The sequence below is a fragment of the Pocillopora verrucosa genome, chromosome 11 (genome assembly GCF_036669915.1).
Source record: "Pocillopora verrucosa isolate sample1 chromosome 11, ASM3666991v2, whole genome shotgun sequence".
NCBI classification, from domain to species: Eukaryota; Metazoa; Cnidaria; class Anthozoa; order Scleractinia; family Pocilloporidae; genus Pocillopora; species Pocillopora verrucosa.
In genome coordinates, this window is record NC_089322.1 from 20,351,932 (window position 1) to 20,375,696 (window position 23,765).

Here is a 23,765-nt window from a genome sequence, read left to right on the forward strand (position 1 = left end):
GAGCGGAAGAAAAGATATCATCACTGCGGATAAAAGGTCGAAAACATGACTTTAATTATCTCAGTTTTCTAGATTGCTTAAGACTTCAGTTTTCTCGGCCAGGTTTGGATATTACCATATTGCCTTCAAAAACGTAACGTGTCAATATCTCCAGTGTATGTTTATTTAATTTTATGGACAATGCTCCTGTGGGCGGCTGTAGACAAGCTATATAAACATACAACTTATGACTGCTAAGTGCAAGAGTCGTTAAAGTGCTGTGAACCATAAAACGTGACGAGTGATGAATTATGCGCTATTGCAGAAGAGCTAAAAACCCATCATTTTATAAAGCACAGTGTTCTTTTTAAGATTTGTAAGAACTGACTCGCTGAAAAGACTTCCTTTGATTATGCAGAAAAAAATAGTGTCGCTTTCATCTGAATTGAAGGTGCATTGTTATGTTTATGAGCAGTATCTTTTTCTGAGAACGTGACATGAAGAATAACAGGTGAGCCATGAAATCGCATTATAATCTGCTCGCTGCGATCGGTCACAGGAACAGGTATAGACCATGATGTACACCGTTACCGAACCTTGGCATAACTTATCGCTTGGGTAATTTTCCGTTTGGATGTTGTGTTGACGACGCAATTGGTGTGATAACCACCATATAAGAATCCGAGATATTAGTATCTAGAAGCTATCGAAGGAAGCGCTGCTCTGGGAAAATAAACATCGCCCAGAGATTAGTTATGTTTTATGCCTAAACACAATGAGCAGTGTGGAAAATCTTGTGATGGAATCGATGCAAATACGGTACACACGTTCTACGCGAACTTGGAGGATTGTTGCAGTGGTGGCGTGTATTATTGCGATTGTCATGACGGCTTTGTTCCTTTGGCAGGTTTTAAAAAATGATGAAGAATGTGCAAAGTGTGGAAATGGTTATGACAGAGCTCCCCCGAAGAAGAGCGAACCGGATACGTATGGCTCACCTTGCCCTAAAACACCAGGAAAGCTAATGGCCTTATCTGAGAAACTACCGGAACAGCTCTCTACGGGGTTGAAGAAGATCGCTGATTATATAAGCTCTCGTGTTAACAAGACAGTAAACCTTCCTGCAATATCGGCTAATATCTTCTATCAAGATCGTACTCTGTTGAGTCTTCATAAAGGAACTAAGGTCACAACACGCGAAGACATACCCGACGATCAAACCATTTACCGAATTGGTAGCGTCACGAAAGTATTCGTAGTGCTTATGGTGTACAAGTTTTACGAGGAAGGCCTGATAGATTCCCTCGACGATCCGTTGAGCAAATACGCTCCAGGATTTTACATTCAAAACCCTTTTACTGGAGAAAACGTGACGATAAGACAGATAGCAAGTCAAATGTCGGGGCTACCTCGAGAGGCGCCATGTTTCTATATTTGCCGTAATGATACTTCGGAAGAGCAGTTACAACTTCTTAAGAACCGCAGTCTCATACTGCCTCCAGGATCCATGCCGTCTTACAGTAACCTTGGATACGCCTTGCTCGGGAGATTGCTGTCTGAGAATCTCCTACAGAATCAAACGTTTGAGACTTGGGTGAAAGAAAACATTCTGAAACCTTTAAATATGACACGCACAGGATTTGAAATCACAGCGGACGTGCAGCAAAACATGGCATTTCCGTATTCGCCAAACGGAGAAATAATGCCTTTCATGAATATTTATTGGGTTGCACCTGCTGGCCAAATGTATTCAACGCTCGAGGACATGACGAAGCTCGGAATGACACTTGCACAACCGTCAAAACAAACCCTATTCCGGCCGGCGTCGCTCTGGGATATGATGTCCGCTGCGGATATCGCCCCGGATGGGACCACCATTTGGGGGGCTCCATGGGAGATGGAACTCCAGGAACATTTCATAGTTCGGCAAAAGGGTGGAGTCATTGACTCTTACGAAGCATACCTCTCGGTCGTTCCTGAGTTACAGCTGGGGGTAAATCTGTTCATAAGCACATTTCATTTCGTCAAAGGAGGGCCATCTATATCTAATAGAATGATTCACGACATCTATAAAATTCTTCTTCCAGTCATGAACCAAACTCTGGTTGATCTGGAGGGTTCGTCCGAATTTCCAGTGGATCCGAAGCCGTACATCGGAAACTATTCCGTAAACATTTCAGATGTGCTTTCACATAAGGTGACCACATACTCGGTGGAGATTACAGTTCAAGATGACGTCCTTCAAGTACGCTTTATCAATCCTCCATATCAGAACTTCCACATTGTATACATTGGAAATAAATTGGTTTTCCAAGCAGAATTTAAATGGCCTTCTTCTTCGTGTTTTTCTGAAAGGATGGGTAGTTATGACGACTTACACTTTTTATCTTTCGAGGAGAATGGCGTTTCGCCCGGTTTCAAAGTCCCTGGGAAAGCGATGATAGCAACTCGCGTTTCATAATGCCGTCACGAAGAGACAGCTTATCATTAAGGAAAAATTTGGAATTTTTAAGTTCGTCATTTTAATCTGCTGTTATCCTCTCCTTTCCAGAGTCATTTTTGTCTCTGCTTGTTATATTAGAACCCTTATTGCTGATGTAATATATTGTGGTCTCCTTCGAGTGGGGGATTTTTCAAGGCGCAAATATCTGTAGTGCCTTATTACTTTAACGATAAAAGTCTACCGTAGTTCATGCGCGTAACAGCATTTTATCAGTAATACTATCATTATTATTAATATTGTTATTATTATCATTTAATAATTTTCGATCGCTGAACATGATCATATTAAGAGCTTAAATGTGGACATTTGTAAACTGTATTCACGATAGTCAACGACACAGTTGTGTTAGTATGCGCAAAACTTCCTTTGTTTACATCATTGCATTATACTTCAATTCTTGAATGTTCTCTCCACTTAACCGTGAAGGCGCGAAGATTGAGAACTCATTAAAGGACTGTAAATACATGAAAAAACTGTTGATTTATCATTGACATTATCGAGCAGTTGTGCAATAGTTCTCCTGAGAATATTCAATACTTGACCCTTAGTGAGAGAGGAAAAAAAAAGCGGGAGAGAAAAAGAAGAAAAAGTCTCGTTATCTGCAACGTGCGATGGATTTTCTTACAAATAACTATCATGGCAAAAGCATCCTCCAAGCTTCACATATCAGCTTCTTGATTATAGTGAAGTTAGGGCCTGTTTACATGGAGGTGGGGGACCCCAGGTAGGTGAGGTAACCCGCCTGTCCATAGAATTTCTTATTTTATTTTGATCACATTTACATGATAGCTGCCAGGTAGGGTAACCCTGTCACCCGGGGTGACAATTTGCCATGAAAACGTCTCAAAGTGGGGTAACCCGCCTAGCCGGGGTCGCGTTCATGGCAAAAAGCTCAAAAGCGAAACATGTATGTTTTAAAACTTACATTTCCTAGCTGTCTCATGGCAGAAATCACCAGACACCGCAACGGACACACAAGGAGTGCAAAATATTCACATTTCGGAATATTTAGCGTTGTAAATCGACCATATTTGGTTTCCCAAACTATTCCGTATAACGTATTAAGTCAACGGTTTCTCGCGAAACCAAACACCGCGTAACACAACGCGTGACGCTTTCATAAATAAATACATATGTGTCCGAGAATTTATCTTTCGTCTTTTTCGAGATGTGAGCTTGGGACGCCTCTGCTCAAACTCCTTAATTGCAAGCGCAACAACAACCTCAAGAAACCTCACCCCAGCACCCCGGGGTTGTAAGATTTCATGTAAAAGCGTTTTATTTTTCGACCACGGCTAAGCGGGTTACCTCGCCTACCTGGGGTCCCCCACCTCCATGTAAACAGGCCCTTAATCTGCTCTACCATCTCAGATGACTGACTCCATTTCTCCCATGACCTTCGTGGGGTCGCAAATAATTTGGCACATCAGGAAAAGTAGTGATATTTTTAGCAGAAATTTCCTATGTCTGAGGCCACGTCATGTGAAATGTTTTCTCAGTTGAAACATTTTCTCGGCATTGATTTGTTCAGAACTTCTTAAGCCTTGAATTGGATTTCACATTCTGGGCCTTCAAACTTCGCAGTGGATTTGATTTTTAGTTTTGACCTCTGCCTTTCAAGCAAATCTTAGATCGAATATACCCTGTTTTCATGTCACAAACTGTTTGTCAATATTATATATTTGAAACTGTTCGTCAATTCTAAGAGCCTTGTTAACTGGAAACATATTAAGGAGTTTGTGATTGGTAATTGTCGTGACGAAAGCGTTACGAATTTGTGACAACTTCCGTCACAAAATACACGTCACGGCCGTTGGACTTCTATTTCCTCGCTCAAACTGGCTGGATGCAGCTCTCTTAAATAGCGACTGATTATATTCAGAACGCTCAAAAACCAATTTTCTCGCTTTTCTGTCGGACGATTTTCACATAATTAGCATGGGATGCAAATCTGTATTGATATGCAAATGTTACAGAGGGATGCCATTAAAATCTACCTAGGAACAGTCTCGGAAATTTCCCAATTTTTTTTATGGGTTGGGGAAATTGCGTGACCTCGCTGTCAAAATTATACAATTTCGGGCAGGGCTGCGAATGGAATCAGGAATTGGGAATCGGAGAAGAGGAATTTAAAATGAAAAACAATCTTTTACAATCTCATAAGTTTTCGTTATAATGGTAACGGTATGATAATACATGATAATTCTGATAAAGATAATAGCTTAATATACAATAATTCTTTATGATTATGTCCTATTGATCGTATGAGTAGCCGTCAAAAAAGGAGTATTTTTTCATTTCTTCGTAAACGCGGTTCTTTTGTTCAGTGGTCCACTCTATTAAGTCACGTGTCATTGATGGGACTGGATCTACAGTGGCTGCGCAGTCCTGTATATAACGCTCTGAACAAGAGATGCTCAGGAATTTGCAGATTTTTCTCAGAGTGTCGGCAGGGTTCTTGACAATTTCTAGACTTGGAATGTCGATAACACTGCCTGGAAACGCTTGCCTGGCCTTGTTACAACCTGCTGCCCAGCCGAAATAACGACTTATACTCTCGTCCAATATATAAGAAGCTTTAACCTGTGGATAACAGATAGAGATACAGCGTGTAAACCATCAGTTCATGGTTATAATAGGGTTATAGCTACTTAAGGACCGTTTCCCATGTTTATTACATCCATTTGAAGACCACCGTTGATCCTTGAGATCTGATTGGCTCTCGCCGGTGCGATTTATTTGTAAATCATATTACTCTAATGCTATCTCGTCTTTTTCCCAGCCAATGAGAAAGCAACACTTAATCAAAACAACCAATTAAATTTCGAGGCTTGTTTAAGTAACCAATCAAATCACAGGAAAATGCAAAACCAAGAAGTCATTACGTGGCAAATTTAGCAACTTTTGTCCCAAATACTCTTTTTTCACATAATGAGCTGATTATTTTTATCACGTGGGCAGGGGCGAGAGTGGCAGAAGTTTTCATGGGGAACGGAGATGGGGATTTGTCGTCTCTGACAGAGTATAAAGGGGAAGGGAAGGGGGAACATGGAAAACTGACTGCCAGGGAGGGGAGGGGAGGGGAGAGGAGATCGTCAGAATGCTATATCCCGGAAAATTTAATCGGGATACAGCGAAAAATAGTGGCCGACCCCTGAAGCTTCGTATCTTGACATATCACGTTTAGTTACACATTACATCGCACATACCTTCGTTTGGTGTTTTCCCACTTCCCTTTTTTTGACTCTAGCATCTTGCAGAACCATGGTTGCAATATTGTCGAATGGATTTCGCACAACATGAACAAACTTCACCTTTGCGCCGGCGGCTTTCTCTAGGAGTCGAACTGCATCAACGGCTTTGTCTTTCCTCATTGCTCCCGCCGTAAAGGCACCTGACTTGTCTCCGATCACCTGAATCAAAATTTTAGGGATGGTTCGTAATACGATTACTGTCAGGGCAATTACAGACTGAACTATTTTTCTCTATCGGTATATCAAATTATGCTGTTGAAACAAACCGAGGGGCCAGTCCCTAACAACTTGTGGTCAACAGTAAATTTGGTTTCGCTTAACTACACCCAACCATTGGTTGAAAAAAGCCTTACAAAAAAAGACCCCCTGTATGTCTCCGATACGGGGCAGATGTACTAACCATTAAGTTACCGTCTTGCGCATTCAATTTCTTAAAACGAACCAACAAACAAATGAACAGAAAAACAAAAATTCCATTTAGCTGACCTTGATATACTGATCATACTGGCCCTGCCATTGATTTGGTACATAGTACGAATATGGAGAAGTCACATTCACTACTCTTCCTTCAAATACACGCGAGCGTCTACCGTGGGCAACTGCGCTCTGCGAAGCTCCAAATAACGTATCATAAAAAGCGTATATCGAACCATTTAGCCACGTTTGGAGACCTCCTATCCATCTTGGAAAAGCCATTGCCTCATCGGAAACCACCATGTGTGGATGCGCATCTAATAAGGAGCCAAGAAGACTGTGACGACTACGCAGATATCCAATAAAAAACAAGATACTGTGTACGTGACCATAAGCTTTGTACAAGTCGTTCTGTGAATCTGTGCCATCTGAGAAAGACCGATGAACAAAAAAAACGTCAACAAAAGAGCAAAAAGCTGGGCTTGATACTTAAGGTTGCGAAGGACACCACATTGAACGAAAATTACATCAAATCTCACAGCAATACATTATTTCTAAGGGTTCAAAGACATGATCAGATAATACTTTACGAAGCGCGAAGCGATGGAAACATCTCTCATCGGTAGAGTAAGGTTAAGTTGTTGGTGGTTGAACATTTGTCAAGACCGTGGAACATTCTGTACAATAATGAAGGTTTTCATAGCTTGTGCTGGCATAAAGTGTAACATAATTTGAGAAAACAAGCATAGTTTTTCCTATTTGTAAAAAAGTAGCACTACTATATCATCCAAAATTTAAGTATATGTACCATCATCTATGGTTGTTGTTTCGTTTTCTCTTGGTCCAGTGCGAAGTATTTCCTTTGGTTCGCTGTTTTCAGCTTGTGTCAGCAACGGTGCAGAATCAACCCCGCCATCTCCTCCTTGATTTGAATGGAAGACAAAAATATAGACCGAAGGTGAAGAGAAAACCTCTTCTGTTGAAAGATGTGGTCATGATCCTAATAAAAGTGTCGTGTGGTAGGACGATCCGTCAAGATCAAAATGTCACCGCAAATTTTACTCTGGGAGGGTGAAATACTCAACCAGAAAGTGAATTTTAAATAAGTAAGCATACAGCTCAGTGTAATTCAAGACCAGACTGTTAAAAATGAAATACAGAAAAACAAATGGATGAAAGCTTAATGAAAAATTGATAGAGCTCCAGACGTTCTTCTTCTTTTGAGTGACTAAATACCATGTTATGACGAGAATATTTACGTCTGCAAGCAAAACATTTACCTCGACTAATATTTGTGATATTTGCTAAATTTTTCTGTTTCTTTGAGTTATGTTGTTTGTTTTTTTGTTTGTTCAATGCGAACGTTATGATACATCCGGCAAACAAATAACTCACCGTAATCCTCGATAATCAGCTTTTCTTTGATGTAGAAAGCATCATCTCTCCATGTCACAAAAAGCACAGCGAGTCCAAAGCCAAAAAATAAACCAAAAATCACTCCTCTAAATCTGGCTAACAGCCTTCGGATCATTATACTGCCTCAGTCTCTAATTTCTGTGACCGAAAAACAATGCATTACACTGTAAATTATGCCAATCAAAAAATCCTTGCTCGAAAAAACCCCAATCCCCGACGAAGGGCTAACCCTCGAACCGTCAGCTTTCGAAACTCTTTACGGTGGCCAATCGACATGATCAACTCAGCTGATAAAACCACCCCCCACTGACGCAGCACCATAGTTTCCTTAGAAACTAACCCCTTTTATCCAGATGATACATATGGGTATATACTAAAGTAGTAGATAGCGTAGAAGGCGTATGGGCGGCCGTCACCACCAGAAATTCGAGAATGTCAAATAGATCAGCAAATACAAAGCTGGTCTAAGGATCAGCGACTACACCATCACATAGTGTAGTTGCTGTGTTGATGGTGAGAAAACTGACATCCTCGATCTGTTTTGACATTTTTCAATCAAAGTGATTATCGAAATGATTCAATTGCAAACACTATTTTTGGCACACCAATTAATGCATTTCGATATCACTTTGATTGAAAAATGTCAAAACTGATATTCTGATCTGTTTTGAAAAGATGATTTAACAATATATATCTATCGTCGATCACATTCTTCCAGGAAAAAAACTTTTTTTCCTTTTTCCATATGATTATTCATGCACTTAAGATACAAGATTTTCCAAGGACTGAACCGTATATGATGAGATTGGATTTGCAAAATGATGCATTTTAAGCAAACCTGTTAAATTGTTATGGAAACTTATTAAAACACAATTGAGAGAGTCAACTTCCTGAGCGATTTATACTGCTGGGATAATCCTTTTCACTGAAAATACCCGTCAAATGAATTTTCTAAAAATTATCATCGCCAGTCCAGAATGTCGTGTTATTTCTATGATTGTTTTTACCGCACTTCCTATTACTTAACATCGCGTATAAATAAATAAATGTATAAATAAATTAAATCATGCCTAGCTGTAGTTTTGGCTAACTTAATTTCTACTATTGTGATGATGTCTTTCTAATTTCGTGCAACGGTAGGAGCTCATGTACACAACGTCATCTACCAATTTTTCCACCAATTCATAAAAGTAATAAGCCATAAAGTTTACCGAATTTTATAAGAAGCTAGTTCGTGTCGCTTAGCAAAAATTCCACGTTAATAATCAGTATATCAGCGGCGAGAATGAACGGGTCCTCTTTCTGTTTCCATTTTGAGTTTTAAAGCGCCGGAAATTTTAAATGTTACTCTACATAAATTCAAAATTGATATGTTCTCTCAAAATATTTCTTCATTCGATACACCATTGAAATATTAAGCTTGATAAGTTTTTCGGGCACAGTTGCGTGAATCGATACGAAATCGCGCCTTACTGTTGATCATACGAGTTCCCCATCGTTTAGTTTGTATCAGTGTTTTCATTTTCTCTCAAACCATTAGAGCTCCTGTAAATGACTAGAGTAAATAATGGACTGGACCATTGGACCCTTGGACTATATTTCGAGCTATTTTTTGGACTATTTTCTTGGACCTTTTTTTGGATAAATTTTTGGACCATTTTATCGGGGGGGAGACCATTAGTGCTTGGGGCAGGGAAGGACCGGAAATTCCGTGATCTTTGTCGTTTGATAAGATCAATGACGTAAAGAAGATAACTAAATTCAGGAGTCCAGTAATGGGCTCCTGCTAAATTTCATGATCTACTGTTTACACAAAGGGAAACGTTAAGCAGCTGATGGATGATTCGTGATAACCCGTGAGTATCATTTAGCACTGGCACAAGTCGACTTAAAAGACACACGCATGACTCAACAGCAGAGGATCACAAACAGGAATTTGTGACTGTTTTCAATAACAATTATAGTCCAGTGTTTAGGTGCCAGTTTCGTATTCGCCTGACAAAAAAATAAAGAAGCGCTGAGGCCCAGCGCAAAAATTTGACATAAAATAATCAGTCGACCGCTCATAATAATTTGTATGATCCAGTGAAAACTCCATTAATCAGCAGCATTTACTAACACAACAAACGCCCAAAACTACCTGCGTTCTATTAGTCCGTCCTAGACCCCTCCCTCAGTAACAACAGTCTGCCTCCCACCCCTCCCTAAGCACTAATGGTCGGGCCCCCCCCCCCCGATAAAATGGTCCAAAAGAAAAAAAGGCCCAAAACAGGATCTAAAAAAATGGTCCCAAAAAAATAGTCCAGTGGTTCAAGGGTCCAATGGTCCAGTCTACATTTAACCCTATTCTCTTGTAAACAGTCATCCATGTTTTTAATTCTCTACCAAATTACAAAAGTATGTCTCTTGGTCGAGAGTCGCGGTAAAAGTTAGAGGGTTTTCACTCTCGTTGAAAAAAAAAAAGTCTCGTTATCTGCAACGTGCGATGGATTTTCTTACAAATAACTATCATGGCAAAAGCATCCTCTAAGCTTCACATATCAGCTTCTTGATTATAGTGAAGTTAGGGCCTGTTTACATGGAGGTGGGGGACCCCAGGTAGGTGAGGTAACCCGCCTGTCCATATAATTTCTTATTTTATTTTGATCACATTTACATGATAGGTGTCAGGTAGGGTAACCCTGTCAGCCGGGGTGACAATTTGCCATGAAAACGACTCAAGGTGGGGTAACCCGCCCAGCCGGGGTCGCGTTCATGGCAAAAAGCTCAAAAACGAAACATTTATGTTTTAAAACTTTGTACATTTCCTAGCCGTCTCATGGCAGAAATCACCAGAAACCGCAACGGACACACAAGGAGTGCAAAATGTTCACATTTCGGAATATTTAGCGTTGTAAATCGACCATATTTGGTTTCCCAAACTATTCCGTATAACGTATTAAGTCAACGGTTTCTCGCGAAACCAAACACCGCGTAACACAACGCGTGACGCTTTCATAAATAAATACATATGTGTCCGAGAATTTATCTTTCTTCTTTTTCGAGATGTGAGCTTGAGACGCCTCTGCTCAAACTCCTTAATTGCAAGCGCAACAACAACCTTGAGAAACCTCACCCCAGCGCCCCGGGGTTGTAAGATTGCATGTAAACGCGCTTTATTTTTCGACCACGGCTAAGCGGGTTACCTCGCCTACCTGGGGTCCCCCACCTCCATGTAAACAGGCCCTTAATCTGCTCTACCGTCTCAGATGACTGACTCCATTTCCCCCATGACCTTCGTGGGGTCGCAAATAATTTGGCACATCAGGAGAGGTAGTGATATTTTTAGCAGAAATTTCCCATGTCTGAGGCCAAGTCGTGTGAAATGTTTTCTCAGTTGAAACATTTTCCCGGCATTGATTTGTTCAGAACTTCTTAAGTCTTAAAATGGATTTCACATTCTGGGCCTTCAAACTTCGCAGTGGATTTAATTTTAGTTTTGACCTCTGCCTTTGAAGCAAATCTTAGATCGAATATACCCTGTTTTCATGTTACAAACTGTTTGTCAATATTATATATTTGAAACTGTTCGTCAATTCTAAGAGCCTTGTTAACTTGAAACATATTAAGGAGTTTGTGATCGGTAATTGTCGTGACGAAAGCGTTACGAATTTGTGACAACTTCCGTCACAAAATACACGTCACGGCCGTAGGACTTCTATTTCCTCGCTCAAACTGGCTGGATGCAGCTCTCTTAAATAGCGACTGATTATATTTAGAACGCTCAAAAACCAATTTTCTCGCTTTTCTGTCGGACGATTTTCATATAATTGGCATGGGATGCAAAATTGTATTGATATGCAAATGTTACAGAGGGATGCCATTAAAATCTACCTAGGAACAGTCTCGGAAAGTTCCAATTTTTTTTAAGGGTTGGGGGAAGTTGCGTGACCTCGCTGTCAAAAATATACAATTTCGGACAGGGCTGCGAATGGAATCAGGAACTGGGAATCGGAGAAGAGGACTTTAAAATGAGAAACAATCTTTTGCAATCTCATAAGTTTTCGTTATAATGGTAACGATATGATAATACATGATAATTCTGATAAAGATAATAGATTAATATACAATAATTCTTTATGATTATGTCCTATTGATCGTATGAGTAGCCGTCAAAAAAGGAGTATTTTTTCATTTCTTCGTAAACGCGGTTCTTTTGTTCAGTGGTCCACTCTATTAAGTCACGTGTCATTGATGGGACTGGATCTACAGTGGCTGCGCAGTCCTGTATATAACGCTCTGAGCAAGAGATGCTCAGGAATTTGCAGATTTTTCTCAGAGTGTCGGCAGGGTTATTGACAATTTTTAGACTTGGAATGTCGATAGCACTGCCTGGAAACGCTTGCCTGGCCTTGTTACAACCTCCTGCCCAGCCGAAATAACGACTTATACTTTCGTCCAATATATAAGAAGCTTTAACCTGTGGATAACAGATAGAGATACAGCGTGTAAACCATCAGTTCATGGTTATAATAGGGTTATAGCTACTTAAGGACCGTTTCCCATGTTTATTACATCCATTTGAAGACCACTGTTGATCCTTGAGATCTGATTGGCTCTCGCCGGTGCGATTTATTTGTAAATCATATTACTCTAATGCTATCTCGTCTTTTTCCCAGCCAATGAGAAGGCAACACTTAATCAAAACAACCAATTAGATTTCGAGGCTTGTTTAAGTAACCAATCAAATCACAGGAAAATGCAAAACCAAGAAGTCATTACGTGGCAAATTTAGCAACTTTTGTCCCAAATACTCTTTTTTCACATAACGAGCTCATTATTTTTATCACGTGGGCAGGGGCGAGAGCGGTAGAAGTTTTCATGGGGAACGGAGATGGGGATTTTTCGTCTCTGACAGAGTATAAAGAGGAAGGGAAAGGGGAACATGAAAAACTGACTGCCAGGGAGGGTGGGGGAGATCGTCAGAATGCTATATCCCGGAAAATTTAATCGGGATACAGCGAAAAATAGTGGCCGACCCCAGAAGCTTCGTATCTTGACATATCGCGTTTAGTTACGCAATACATCGCACATACCTTCGTTTCGTGTTTTCCCACTTCCCTTTTTTTGACTCTAGCATCTTGCAGAACCATGGTTGCAATATTGTCGAATGGATTTCGCACAACATGAACAAACTTCACCTTTGCGCCGGCGGCTTTCTCTAGGAGTCGAACTGCATCAACGGCTTTGTCTTTCCTCATTGCTCCCGCTGTAAAGGCACCTGACTTGTCTCCGATCACCTGAATCAAAATTTTAGGGATGGTTCGTAATACGATTACTGTCAGGGCAATTACAGACTGAACTACTTTTCTCTATATCAAATTACGCTGTTGAAACAAACTGAGGCGCCAGTCCCTAACAACTGGTGGTCAACAGTAAATTTGGTTTCGCTTAACTACACCCAACCATTGGTTGAAAAAACCTTACAAAAAAAGACCCCCTATATGTCTCTTTATGTCTCCGATACGGGGCAGATGTACTAACCATTAAGTTATCGTCTTTGCGCATTCAATTTCTTAAAACGAACCAACAAACAAATGAACAGAAAAACAAAAATTCCATTTATCTGACCTTGATATACTGATCATACTGGCCCTGCCATTGATTTGGTACATAGTACGAATATGGAGAAGTCACATTCACTACTCTTCCTTCAAATACACGCGAGCGTCTACCGTGAGCAACTGCGCTCTGCGAAGCTCCAAATAACGTATCATAAAAAGCGTATATCGAACCATTTAGCCACGTTTGGAGACCTCCTATCCATCTTGGAAAAGCCATTGCCTCATCGGAAATCACCATGTGTGGATGTGCATCCAATAAGGAGCCAAGAAGACTGTGACGACTACGCGGATATCCAATAAAAAACAAGATACTGTGTACGTGACCATAAGCTTTGTACAAGTCGTTCTGTGAATCTGTGCCATCTGAGAAAGACCGATGAACAAAAAAAACGTCAACAAAAGAGCAAAAAGCTGGGTTTGATTCTTAAGGTTAGCGAAGGACACCACATTGAACGAAAATTACATCAAATCTCACAGCAATACATTATTTCTAAGGGTTCAAAGACATGATCAGAGAGTACTTTACGAAGCGCAAAGCGATGGAAACTTCTCTCATCGGTAGAGTAAGGTTAGTTGTTAAGTTGTTGGTGGTTGAACATTTGTCAAGACCGTGGAACATTCTGTACAATGTTGAAGGTTTTCATAGCTTGCGCTGGCATAAAGTCTGACATAGTTTGAGAAAACAAGCATAGTTTTTCCTATTTGTAAAAAAGTAGCACTGCTATATCATATATGTACCATCATCTGTAGTTGTTCTTTCGTTTTCTCTTGGTCCAGTGCGAAGTAGATCCTTTGGTTCGCTGTTTTCAGCTTGTGTCAGCAACGGTGCAGAATCAACCCCGCCATCTCCTCCTTGATTTGAATGGAAGACAAGAATGTAGACAAGGTGAAGAGAAAACCTCTTCTGTTGAAAGATGTGGTCATGATCCTGATAAAAGTGTCGTGTGGTACGACGATCCGTCAAGATCAAAATGTCACCGCAAATTTTACTCCGGGAGGGTGAAATACTCAACCAGAAAGTGAATTTTAAAAAAGTAAGCATACAGCTCAGTGTAATTCAAGATAAGCCTGGAATACAAATGGATGAAAGCTTAATGAAAAATTGATACAGAAAGGACTCCAGACTTTCTTCTTCTTTTGAGTAACGACATACCATGTTATGACGAGAAGCAAGCAAAACATTTACCTCGACTAATATTTGTGATATTTGTTTATTTGCCAAATTTTTCTGTTTCTTTGAGTTATGTTGTTTGTTTTTTTGTTTGTTCAATGCGAACGTTATGATACACACAGCAAACAAATAACTCACCGTAGTCCTCGATAATCAGCTTTTCTTTGATGTAGAAAGCATCATCTCTCCATGTCACAAAAAGCACAGCGAGTCCAAAGCCAAAAAATAAACCAAAAATCACTCCTCTAAATCTGGCTAACAGCCTCCGGATCATTATACTGCCTCAGTCTCTAATTTCTGTGACCGAAAAACAATGCATTACACTGTAAATTATGCCAATAAAAAAATCCTTGCTCGAAAAAACCCCTCTCCCCGACGAAGGGCTAACCCTCGAACCGTCAGCTTTCGAAACTCTTTACGGTGGCCAATCGACATTATCAACCCAGCTGATAAAACGAAATTGTCTTGTGACACCCCCCACCGACGCAGCACCATAGTTTCTTTAAAAACTAACCCCCTTTATCCAGATGATATATATGGGTATATACTAAAATAGTAGATAGCGTAGAAGGTGCATGGGCGGCCGTCACCACCAAAAATACAAGAATGTCAAATAGATCAGCAAATACAAAGCTGGTCTAAGTATCAGCGACTACACCATCACATGGTGTAGTCGCTGTTTTGATGGTGAGAAAACTGACATCCTCGATCTGTTTTGACATTTTTCAATCAAAGTGATGTCGAAATGCTTTAACTGCAGACACTATTTTTGGCACACTAATTAATGCATTTCGATATCACTTTGATTGAAAAATGTCAAAACTGATATTCTGATCTGTTTTGAAAAAATGAATTAACAATATATTTCCATCGTCGATCATATTCTTCCAGGAAAAAAACTTTTTTTCCTTTTTCCATATGATTATTCATGCACTTAAGATACAAGATTTTCCAGTGGGTGATAACATATTTACAGTTTTTTGCATTTTTTTACTTTGACCTGCATTAAAATTCTACGGCAATTTCAAACGTTCTTGTTAATAAAAGAAATTTTAATGACGCAACGTGTACTTGTGAAAAAAAGAAATCGCTATTTAGTTCCCTCAATCGGGGATTGAGGTGGAATCATCGATCACAGATAGCTGTTAAATTAGAGGGAATCATGAATTCTTATGTTCAAAACATGGAATCATGAATGATTACGAGGTAAAGAGTCAGAATATTTTGAAAATCGAAATTATGTGGTTGATAAATCGTGAAAAAGAAAGCTTAAAAAAGTCAGAAATCACAAATCTCGAAGGTCGAATGATTTCGCTTCTGCCCCCGCTCCTAAATAATATCGCTTAAAACAGGCTTTTTCTCTGGCAAGTTACTTCGCATATTCACCGATTAAAGCTCTTCTAAATATGACTAATCATGGTGCTATTTTTTACTAAGTGTATCCTCGAGTTTTTTTTTTTTTTTCAATAAAATAAAAAATAAATAAATACCCAAACATGTAACTTTTTTTCTTTCCTTCCATCCTAACCTTTCGAAGATCCAGATCCTCCTTGAGGAGTTGAATCTCGGCTTCGACTTGATGATAGTTATTCAACGGAAACCAGGACTGAACCGTATATGATGAGATTGGATTTGAAAAATGATGCATTTTAAGCAAACCTGTTAAATTGTTATGGAAACTTATTAGAACACAATTGAGAGAGTCAACTCCCTGAGCGATTTATACTGCTGGGATAATCTTTTTCACAGACCTTCCATAATGACGCGGTTAACAATCTCCATCTGAGCTGTGTGGCCACCTCATGGACATTGGTTAAGTAAATCGATTTTCTAGTGATAAAAATCTTAAAATCGGTAACCGCTCATTATCATAACAAATTTCTCAATGTTTGCCTCACCATTTGATTACCTACTCTCGATGACTGGTAGGCACACAGATGTATAAATAATTTAAATCGTGCCTAACTGTAGTTTTGGCTAGCTTAATTTCTGCTATTGTGATGATGTCTTTCTAATTTCGCGCAACGGTAGGAGCTCATGTAAACAAAGTCATCTACCAATTTCTCCACCAATTCATAAAAGTAATAAGCCATAAAGTTAACAGAATTTTATTAGAAGCTAGTTCGTGTCGCTTAGCAAAACTTGAACGTTAATAATCAGTATATCAGAAGCGAGAATGAGCCGGTCCTCTTTTTGTTTCCATTTTTAGTTTTAAAGCGCCGGAAATTATAAATGGATGCTCTACATAAATTCAAAATTAATATGTTCTCTCAAAATATTTCTTCGTTCGATACACCATCGAAACATTAAGCTTGATAAAATTTTTGGGCACAGTTGCGTGAATCGATACGAAATCGCGCCTTACTGATGCTCAGACGAGTTCCCCATCGTTTAGTTTGTATCAGTGTTTTCATTTTCTCTCAAACCATTAGGGCTCTTGTAAATGACTAGAGTAAATAATGGACTGGACCATTGGACTCTTGGACTATATTTCGAGCTATTTTTTGAACCATTTCCTTGGACCTTTTTTTTGGATCAATTTTTGGACCATTTTATGGGGTGGGGGGGGGGGGCAGACCAGTAGTGCTTGGGGCAGGGAAGGACCGGAAATTCCATGATCTTTGTCGTTTGATAAGATCAATGACGTAAAGAAGATAGCTAAATTCAGGAGTTCAGCGATGGGCTCCTGCTAAATTTCATGATCTACTGTTTACACAAAGGGAAACGTGAAGCAATTGATGGATGATTCGTGATAACCTGTGAGTAGCATTTAGCATTGGCACAAGTCGACTCAAAAGACACACGCATGACTCAACAGTAGAGGATCAAAAACAGGAATTGGTGACTGTTTTCAATAACAATTATAGTCCAGTGTTTAGGTGCCAGTTTCGTATTCGCCTGATAAAAAAATTAAGAAGCGCCGAGGCCCAGTGCAAAAATTTGACATAAAAATAATCAGTCGAAAAACCGCTCACAATAATTTGTATGATCCAGTGAAAACTCCATTAATCAGCAGCATTTACTAACACAACAAACGCCCAAAACTGCCTGCGTTCTATTAGTCCGTCCTAAACCCCTCCCTCAGTAACAAAAGTCTGCCTCCCACCCCTCCCTAAGCACTTATGGTATGCTCGCGCTCTCTCTCTCTCTCTCTCTCTCTCTCTCTCTCTCTCTCAGCATAACGTATATATTTGACAACTTTGAGTTCAAAATGGAAATTAAAATAATTTGCCGTCGCGGTTTCCGTTTGCAGACCTCGCAAATTTTGGTGATTCCACGTAGATGTTTCGCAGAGGACGACAACGAGATGTATACAGTTTTAAAACGCACGTGCTGAACCATTGTTCTGCCCATTATATCTTTCGTTAAGTCACGTTGTCGTTGCCCCCACCGTTCTGGTTTACGCAAGGTCCCTAATAATAATTCTCCTCGTCGCCTTAATTGAAATCGGAGTGATCTGTAGTATTAATGGGCCAGTAAGCTTATAAATGTTAAACTTTATTACATGTTTCATGTTTAAAAACCAGAGCTGATCCCTTTTGACGGACCATTTCTTGCCTTTGTACATGAATACTGAACATCATCATTACACCACAATGGTAATGGGACCGATTGGAGTCCCATTCGGTCTGTAATCGTATGAGTGATTAACAAATTAAAATCGGACGACCCCGAAGTAAATATAGGGCACGGAATAATACCGAGTGACTCGCAAAATATTCGATTTTATCACATGTTAAACCATAGAATAAGGTGTATATCTGAGTATGGATCCTCAAAGAAGCTTGATTTCTGTAAGATAATGATGCAACACATCTACAAGCAGATATAGTTAGTGAAAAACGTTCCTTTTATGTAAAAATTTAACGTGCCTTTATCTTGAGATATATCATATCTTTGGGCACCATGAGAATCACAGCTCGGTGTTCCAGTGTGGCCACGGTTTCTGGGGAGCGTTCAAACTTGAATCGTTGCAGGATTTTTAGCAAAGCGAGTTTGACCTCCAATAGAGCAAGTCGCATTCCTATACATTGGCGTGGACCTGTTCCAAACGGGAGGAAGGAATACGGGTTCCGCTTCTCCTTTGCTTCAGGGGAGAAATTCTCCGGGTTGAACTCCAGGGGACTCTCCCATACCTCCGGGTCCCGATGCAGCACGTACGAGGGAACGTTGACTTCAACTCCCTTGGGGATGCGGATACCTTTGTACTCCGCGTCTTCGTCACAGCGACGGATTAGATTAAAAGCTGGGGAACAAAGGCGAAGGACCTCAGAGATGACTTGATCCAAGTATCCGAGTTTTTGCACATGATCATAAAGGGGAATGCTTCCACGGGCTTCTTCAGCTTTGTCGATCTCCTCAATGAGCTTGTTCTGAACCTTTGGATTGGCTGCTAGGAGGTATGCCGCGTTTGTCAAGGTGTTCCCTGTAGTCTCAAAGCCGGCCAACAAGAACGTAATGGATTGAGCCATGATTTCATTATCACTCAACTTGCTGACTCCATCGACTGTGGTCTCATGGGCTTCCAGCATAAGCTGTACCAAGTCTCTAACTCCCGTTGAACCCTGCTGCCTTCGTTGATCGAGCATGCTTTTTGCCAAGGCGACGAAATAATCTGCGTTCTGTAGGATGCTGAAGAAGCGGCTGAGGTAGGACCAGAATGGAAACACGGAGAACACTCGAAAGTAGAGGGGTGTTTTAAAGACGTTTCTAGCTTTTTCCACAAATTCTGGATCTGGTTTCATTTGTACGTCGGTGTCAAAGCCAAATGCTGCTTTCATGATCACTTCTAAAGCGAAGAGACTGAAGAGACGGTTGACATCTACTGACTCACCTAGCGAAAAACAAAAATGGAAATAAGTTACCGGTCACTGATTATCAGTGGGTGGGGGGTGGGGAGGGGGAGGGAAGAAATAGGGTTTGGGGGATTTATATAATACCCCCTTTATACTATGTTGGCGACGACTAATCTCCCCTCCCCCTTCCACTGAAAACTATGCTATTTCCCACAAAAACCCTCCAACCTTTGCCACTGGGGGAGACTAAATGTATATGATGGACGAGTTGTAACCATTATTACAGGTACGTTCCAACCGATTCCCCTGCCGGGGGGGGGGGGGGAGGTGTTTACTTCCTAGCGATAGGACAGGCAAGAGGTTAATCGAGATGTGCCGCTTGATCGAGTCGCATTTTCACCGCTGGATTGACTATAACGGGGTTGAATTTTCTCCAGAGTTACTAGTGAGACTGAGTTCGTGCATATTCGAAATTCTGGGGTAAGAATACTCGAGTGAGTAGGGATTTACACGTCTTAGCTTAGGGCCTAGGTTGATCATAAGAGCCCCTGGGGACATTGTCTTACAAGACTAGTTCCAAACGGTCGCAGTCGTTCTGGTATCTGATTGGTGCCGGAAATTCTCTGCGTTTTTCTGCCTAATCAGAGTGAAGTATGCTTTAGAGTCCTTTCGTTTTTTGACAAGGAGATGTACAAGAAGCTCACTTGCTAGCCTTGTTTGTTTGGGCCGTGCGACGAAGTTTTCAGTCTCAGCACACAATGTAAGAGAAATCGATCAGATTGTCCGCGAAAATCTTGCCAGAAATTATACTGAATACTTTCGTGGTATCACAGGAGAACGTATTTAAAAGTTTGCTAGGTTCGAACAAAACATAATGGTTGCAGGCGTTAGTATGTCACTTTAAACGTTAGACGACATGCACGCTTAAATCGTTCTAGATTTCTCGTGTAATTTGCTGTGAGTGAAACTTTGCCAATCCCGTGAAGTTATTTCAAGAAAGAAAGCTACGTAAGCATAAGCACCAGTTGCTTGACATACCTGCGTGGCCTGTGCGACGAAATAACTTCACAGGATTGGCAAAGTTTCACTCACAGCAAATTACACGAGAAATCTAGAACGATTTAAGCTTACATCTCGTCTAACGTTTAAAGCGACATATTAACGCCTGCCACCATTATGTTTTATACGAACCTCGCAAACTTTAAATACGTTCTCTTGTGATACCTGCGAAAGTATTCAGTATAAAATTAGAAGATCCTAGCAGCTAAGAACACTACTGAAACTAGTAGTTGTAAGTAGGACCTGAAAAAAATTTCAGGCCCGTACGGGATTTGAACCCATGACCTCTGCGATACCGGTGCAGCGCTCTACCAATTGAGCTAACAAGCCAACTAGGAGCTGGTCAATGAATTGGGTACAAATAAACATCCGAGTGAATGAAGATTTAGATATATGAAAATTCACATATTTGCACTGCGGTGGAAAGATGAAATTAGAAGATCCTAACAGCTAAGAACACTACTGAAACTAGTAGTTGTAAGTAGGACCTGAAAAAAATTTCAGGCCCGTACGGGATTTGAACCCATGACCTCTGCGATACCGGTGCAGCGCTCTACCAATTGAGCTAACAAGCCAACTGGGAGCTGGTCAATGAATTGGGTACAAATAAACATCCGAGTGAATGAAGATTTAGATATATGAAAATTCACATATTTGCACTGCGGTGGAAAGATGAAATTAGAAGATCCTGATCTTCTAATTTCATCTTTCCACCGCAGTGCAAATATGTGAATTTTCATATATCTAAATCTTTATTCAGTATAATTTCTGGTAAGATTTTCGCGGACAATCTGATCGATTTCTCTTACATTGTGTGCTGAGACTGAAACTTTTCACCTCGAGCAAAGCTTCGTCGCACGGCCCAAACAAACAAGGCTAGCAAGTGAGCTTTTTGTACATCTCTGTGTTAAAACACATGAAAGGACTCTAAAGGATACTTCACTCTGATTGGGCAGAAAAACAAAGATTTTCTGGTACCAATGAGATGCCAGAACAACTGCGACCGTTTGGAACTAGTCTTGTAAGACAATGTCCCCAGGGGCTCAGCCGCCCTGACTTGAAATCGACTCACAGCCCCTAGGTCTCCGAAGAGGACTGTTACTGCAATCCGTCTAAACAAAAGATGCTTGAAAAAGACAACTGCGAAATGCAGATTTTTTCACAAAAAGGCTTAGTAGGGCATTGCAGCTTGACATATTGAATTGTGTTTTCTACCGACGTTAATAAAGCCAACCCTTGATTGGAATATTATTTCTCTAATTTTATCGTGTATTATTGCAAGTTTAGCTTTTTGATAGCTCTTCTTAAATAAATAAAGCCTTGTAGGATGTGCTAGAATTTATTTAAAATCAACAAAAGTAACTTTAATCCGGCGTAACGAGTAAAATGTTTCCGATAAATTTAGCGATGGTAACAAATTTTTGACAGCACACGATTTTATCTTGCAAAAATAAAACATATTTTTTGAATACCAAATATTAAGCAACGAATATTCCTAGTTACGTAAATAATACAAAGAATGAATATAGTTTAAGGTTTTTTACGGCTGCTTACCCGTTTCGGAAAACTTTTCCATTTTGGAATGAAGCTTCTCCGAGGCATTTTCTATTATCGGCACAATCTGTTTCAGTTTGTTGGCGGTAAAGGTGGGAGTTAAAGTCGTTCTTAAGCGCTTCCACGTCTTTCCCTCAGCGACGGACAATCCCGAGTTCAGAGGTGGTCTGAGTTTGATGAAAGTCGGTCGATTTGGGAACTTGTGGAAATCCTTGACCAAAATTTGCTTGACAATTTCGGGATCGGTGACGACAATAATCGGTGAGCGACCAAAGCACGACTTGTATACTCGTCCGTACTTGTAGAAGTAGTTAAGGAACATCTTGTGAATGCCGCCATATTTGAAAATATCGAGGAGATTACCGATCCAGGGCCACGGTTTTGGACCCGGGAGTGGAGAACCGCCAAGAATCGAGTTGTATCGGCGCAAACCTTGCCAATAGAGGAGCACTAAAAAACCAAAGATTAACGCCAACCATGTGTAAATGTCGATGCTTTGAACATACTGGAGGACGGAATCCATCATTAGGGGTGTTGCCTTCTGTCTGTCCAAACGAAAACGCTACTGTTGGAACTAAAATGCGGTTACATTTATATCGCGCAACGATAATACGTGACAAATTCTTGGTTTTCACCCACGTGACTTTTGTCTTGACGACGGTTGCTACAAATGCGCTTATGGTAAGGTGTGAGTGAGAAAGTAGTAACGGTTCTTTGTGTAGTTTTCGGCTGTGGCAGCAGAAGTGATCGGGACAAAGGGATTGGATTTTATCGAATACCATCAGTTATTAAAAGTAAGTCTTCCTTCGAAGAAAATTGACAACAGAGAGGAGAATAAAGTAGATAAAAGCGATAAGCCGCGGCGACACGATGTGAGAATAAAGGTAAAGATTAACCAGCACGGACTCCCCATGTGGCTTTCGTGGTCGCGTCGTATTACCGCCTTCAAATTATATCTTTTGCTCTCACAAGAATATCTTAAAGAGATTTTCCCTTTTTATAAAAGATGATTGGAGAATTTGTAAAATTTGTTTTCAGCAAGGGCTGATTGTGTATCAGACTCCACTGTTCCATCAAATATTTGTTTTTAAATTTTTAACTGCCCACAGGCAGCCCAAGCTCCAGCTGTGAGATGATCATCTTGCGCAATAACAGTTATGGCGGAATTATAAGAGTTTGTATGGGAATATTTACGACCGCTTTAAGGAATAAAAAATACGTCAAATTCTCAATAAAAATACCTCACCTTACTTCCGCCATAACTGTTACTGCGCAAGATGATCATCTCACAGCTGGAGCTTGGGCCGCCTGTGAACTGCCGGGTGGTACGTTGTGACGAAAGGCAATAAACGCTCGTGACCTTTCGGCTTTTGTGTATGTTTAAAGGCCGATTGTCAAGAGGCAAAGCTGACCCCTGACAGACACCTTTCTATGATGTTTTCTGGGTACCCTCTTGCTTCGAGGCTTTGTTTGAATTTCAAACGGCGGCGCACTTCAAATGTCTTTTTCCAAAGAGTTAGTTCTAGGCAATCTTATCGCTTGCTTTTAATGAACCATATTTGACGCGTGGTGGGTGGCACGAGGCGAAGTACGTAATTTCGAAAGTCACGGTCTGGCTCTAATGAGTTTTGATATCCCAGATGGAATTTTTTGCGAATCTTTCCTCGTTGAACACCGTGGTATCGAGAAAAGTGATTTGGTTGATTCTCTGATATTTCAGCCGTGAATTTGATAGTAGGGTGGAAATAGTTAGCCCGTTTAATGAACCGATTTACCTCTTTTCTGTCGCAATCCCAAAGGGAGAAAACGTCATTAATGTAACGTTTCCATTCTTTTGATTTGGTTTTACTTTAATTGTTGGATTAATTTCTTTTCAATATCCGCCATGAAAATATTGGCAAATGGCACTGCTATTTTCATACCCAAAGCGGTTCCATGTTTTTGGAGGAAGCTCTCCTCAATGAATTAAAACGAATTTTCTTTAAGGATTAAGCCAAGCATTTTCGCGAGGTAGTG

At 40.4% G+C, this 23,765-nt stretch overlaps 4 protein-coding genes across 5 annotated transcripts; 1 reads left to right on the forward strand and 3 right to left on the reverse strand.

The window, feature by feature from the left end:
* The first annotated feature begins 266 nt into the window (after positions 1-266).
* Positions 267-3,008, forward strand: LOC131772882 (putative beta-lactamase-like 1). Its single transcript, XM_059088847.2, has one exon. It carries the CDS (start codon positions 755-757, stop codon positions 2,438-2,440), a length of 1,686 nt encoding a protein of 561 aa, XP_058944830.2. The 5' UTR covers positions 267-754; the 3' UTR covers positions 2,441-3,008.
* A 1,727-nt stretch (positions 3,009-4,735) lies between these two features.
* Positions 4,736-7,705, reverse strand: LOC131772884 (uncharacterized). Its single transcript, XM_059088850.2, has 5 exons — positions 7,546-7,705; positions 6,959-7,072; positions 6,223-6,578; positions 5,692-5,895; positions 4,736-5,065 (listed from the first exon to the last, which is right to left on the reverse strand). The coding sequence occupies exons 1-5, from the start codon at positions 7,679-7,681 to the stop codon at positions 4,736-4,738; spliced, it is 1,140 nt and encodes a 379-aa protein (XP_058944833.2). The 5' UTR covers positions 7,682-7,705.
* Positions 7,706-11,695: 3,990 nt separating this feature from the next.
* Positions 11,696-15,945, reverse strand: LOC131772881 (uncharacterized). Of its 2 annotated transcripts, none has more exons than XM_066158551.1 (6): positions 15,869-15,945; positions 14,479-14,637; positions 13,908-14,021; positions 13,177-13,532; positions 12,642-12,845; positions 11,696-12,025 (listed from the first exon to the last, which is right to left on the reverse strand). In XM_066158551.1, exons 2-6 carry the CDS (start codon positions 14,612-14,614, stop codon positions 11,696-11,698), a joined length of 1,140 nt encoding a protein of 379 aa, XP_066014648.1. In that variant the 5' UTR covers positions 14,615-14,637; positions 15,869-15,945. The 2 variants fall into 2 exon arrangements, with proteins under 2 accessions (XP_066014648.1, XP_058944828.2); XM_059088845.2 differs by having other exon boundaries at positions 15,831-15,940.
* A 1,877-nt stretch (positions 15,946-17,822) lies between these two features.
* Positions 17,823-22,272, reverse strand: LOC136284367 (cytochrome P450 3A24-like). Its single transcript, XM_066174604.1, has 2 exons — positions 21,750-22,272; positions 17,823-19,174 (listed from the first exon to the last, which is right to left on the reverse strand). The coding sequence occupies exons 1-2, from the start codon at positions 22,270-22,272 to the stop codon at positions 18,204-18,206; spliced, it is 1,494 nt and encodes a 497-aa protein (XP_066030701.1). The 3' UTR covers positions 17,823-18,203.
* Between the last annotated feature and the right edge of the window lie 1,493 nt (positions 22,273-23,765).

Coding starts and splice junctions, on each gene's coding strand:
- LOC131772882 (XM_059088847.2), top strand. CDS start 755: ATGAGCAGTGTGGAAAATCTTGTGATGGAATCGATGCAAATACGGTAC.
- LOC131772884 (XM_059088850.2), bottom strand. CDS start 7,681: ATGATCCGAAGGCTGTTAGCCAGATTTAGAGGAGTGATTTTTGGTTTA. Junction 7,073..7,545: donor GCTGATTATCGAGGATTACG/GTGAGTTATTTG, acceptor ATTCAAATCAAG/GAGGAGATGGCGGGGTTGAT. Junction 5,066..5,691: donor TGGGAAAACACCAAACGAAG/GTATGTGCGATG, acceptor TGTTATCCACAG/GTTAAAGCTTCTTATATATT.
- LOC131772881 (XM_066158551.1), bottom strand. CDS start 14,614: ATGATCCGGAGGCTGTTAGCCAGATTTAGAGGAGTGATTTTTGGTTTA. Junction 13,533..13,907: donor AAGAACAACTACAGATGATG/GTACATATATGA, acceptor GGTCTTTCTCAG/ATGGCACAGATTCACAGAAC. Junction 12,846..13,176: donor AGTATGATCAGTATATCAAG/GTCAGATAAATG, acceptor ATTTTGATTCAG/GTGATCGGAGACAAGTCAGG.
- LOC136284367 (XM_066174604.1), bottom strand. CDS start 22,272: ATGGATTCCGTCCTCCAGTATGTTCAAAGCATCGACATTTACACATGG. Junction 19,175..21,749: donor GGAAAAGTTTTCCGAAACGG/GTAAGCAGCCGT, acceptor GTTTTTCGCTAG/GTGAGTCAGTAGATGTCAAC.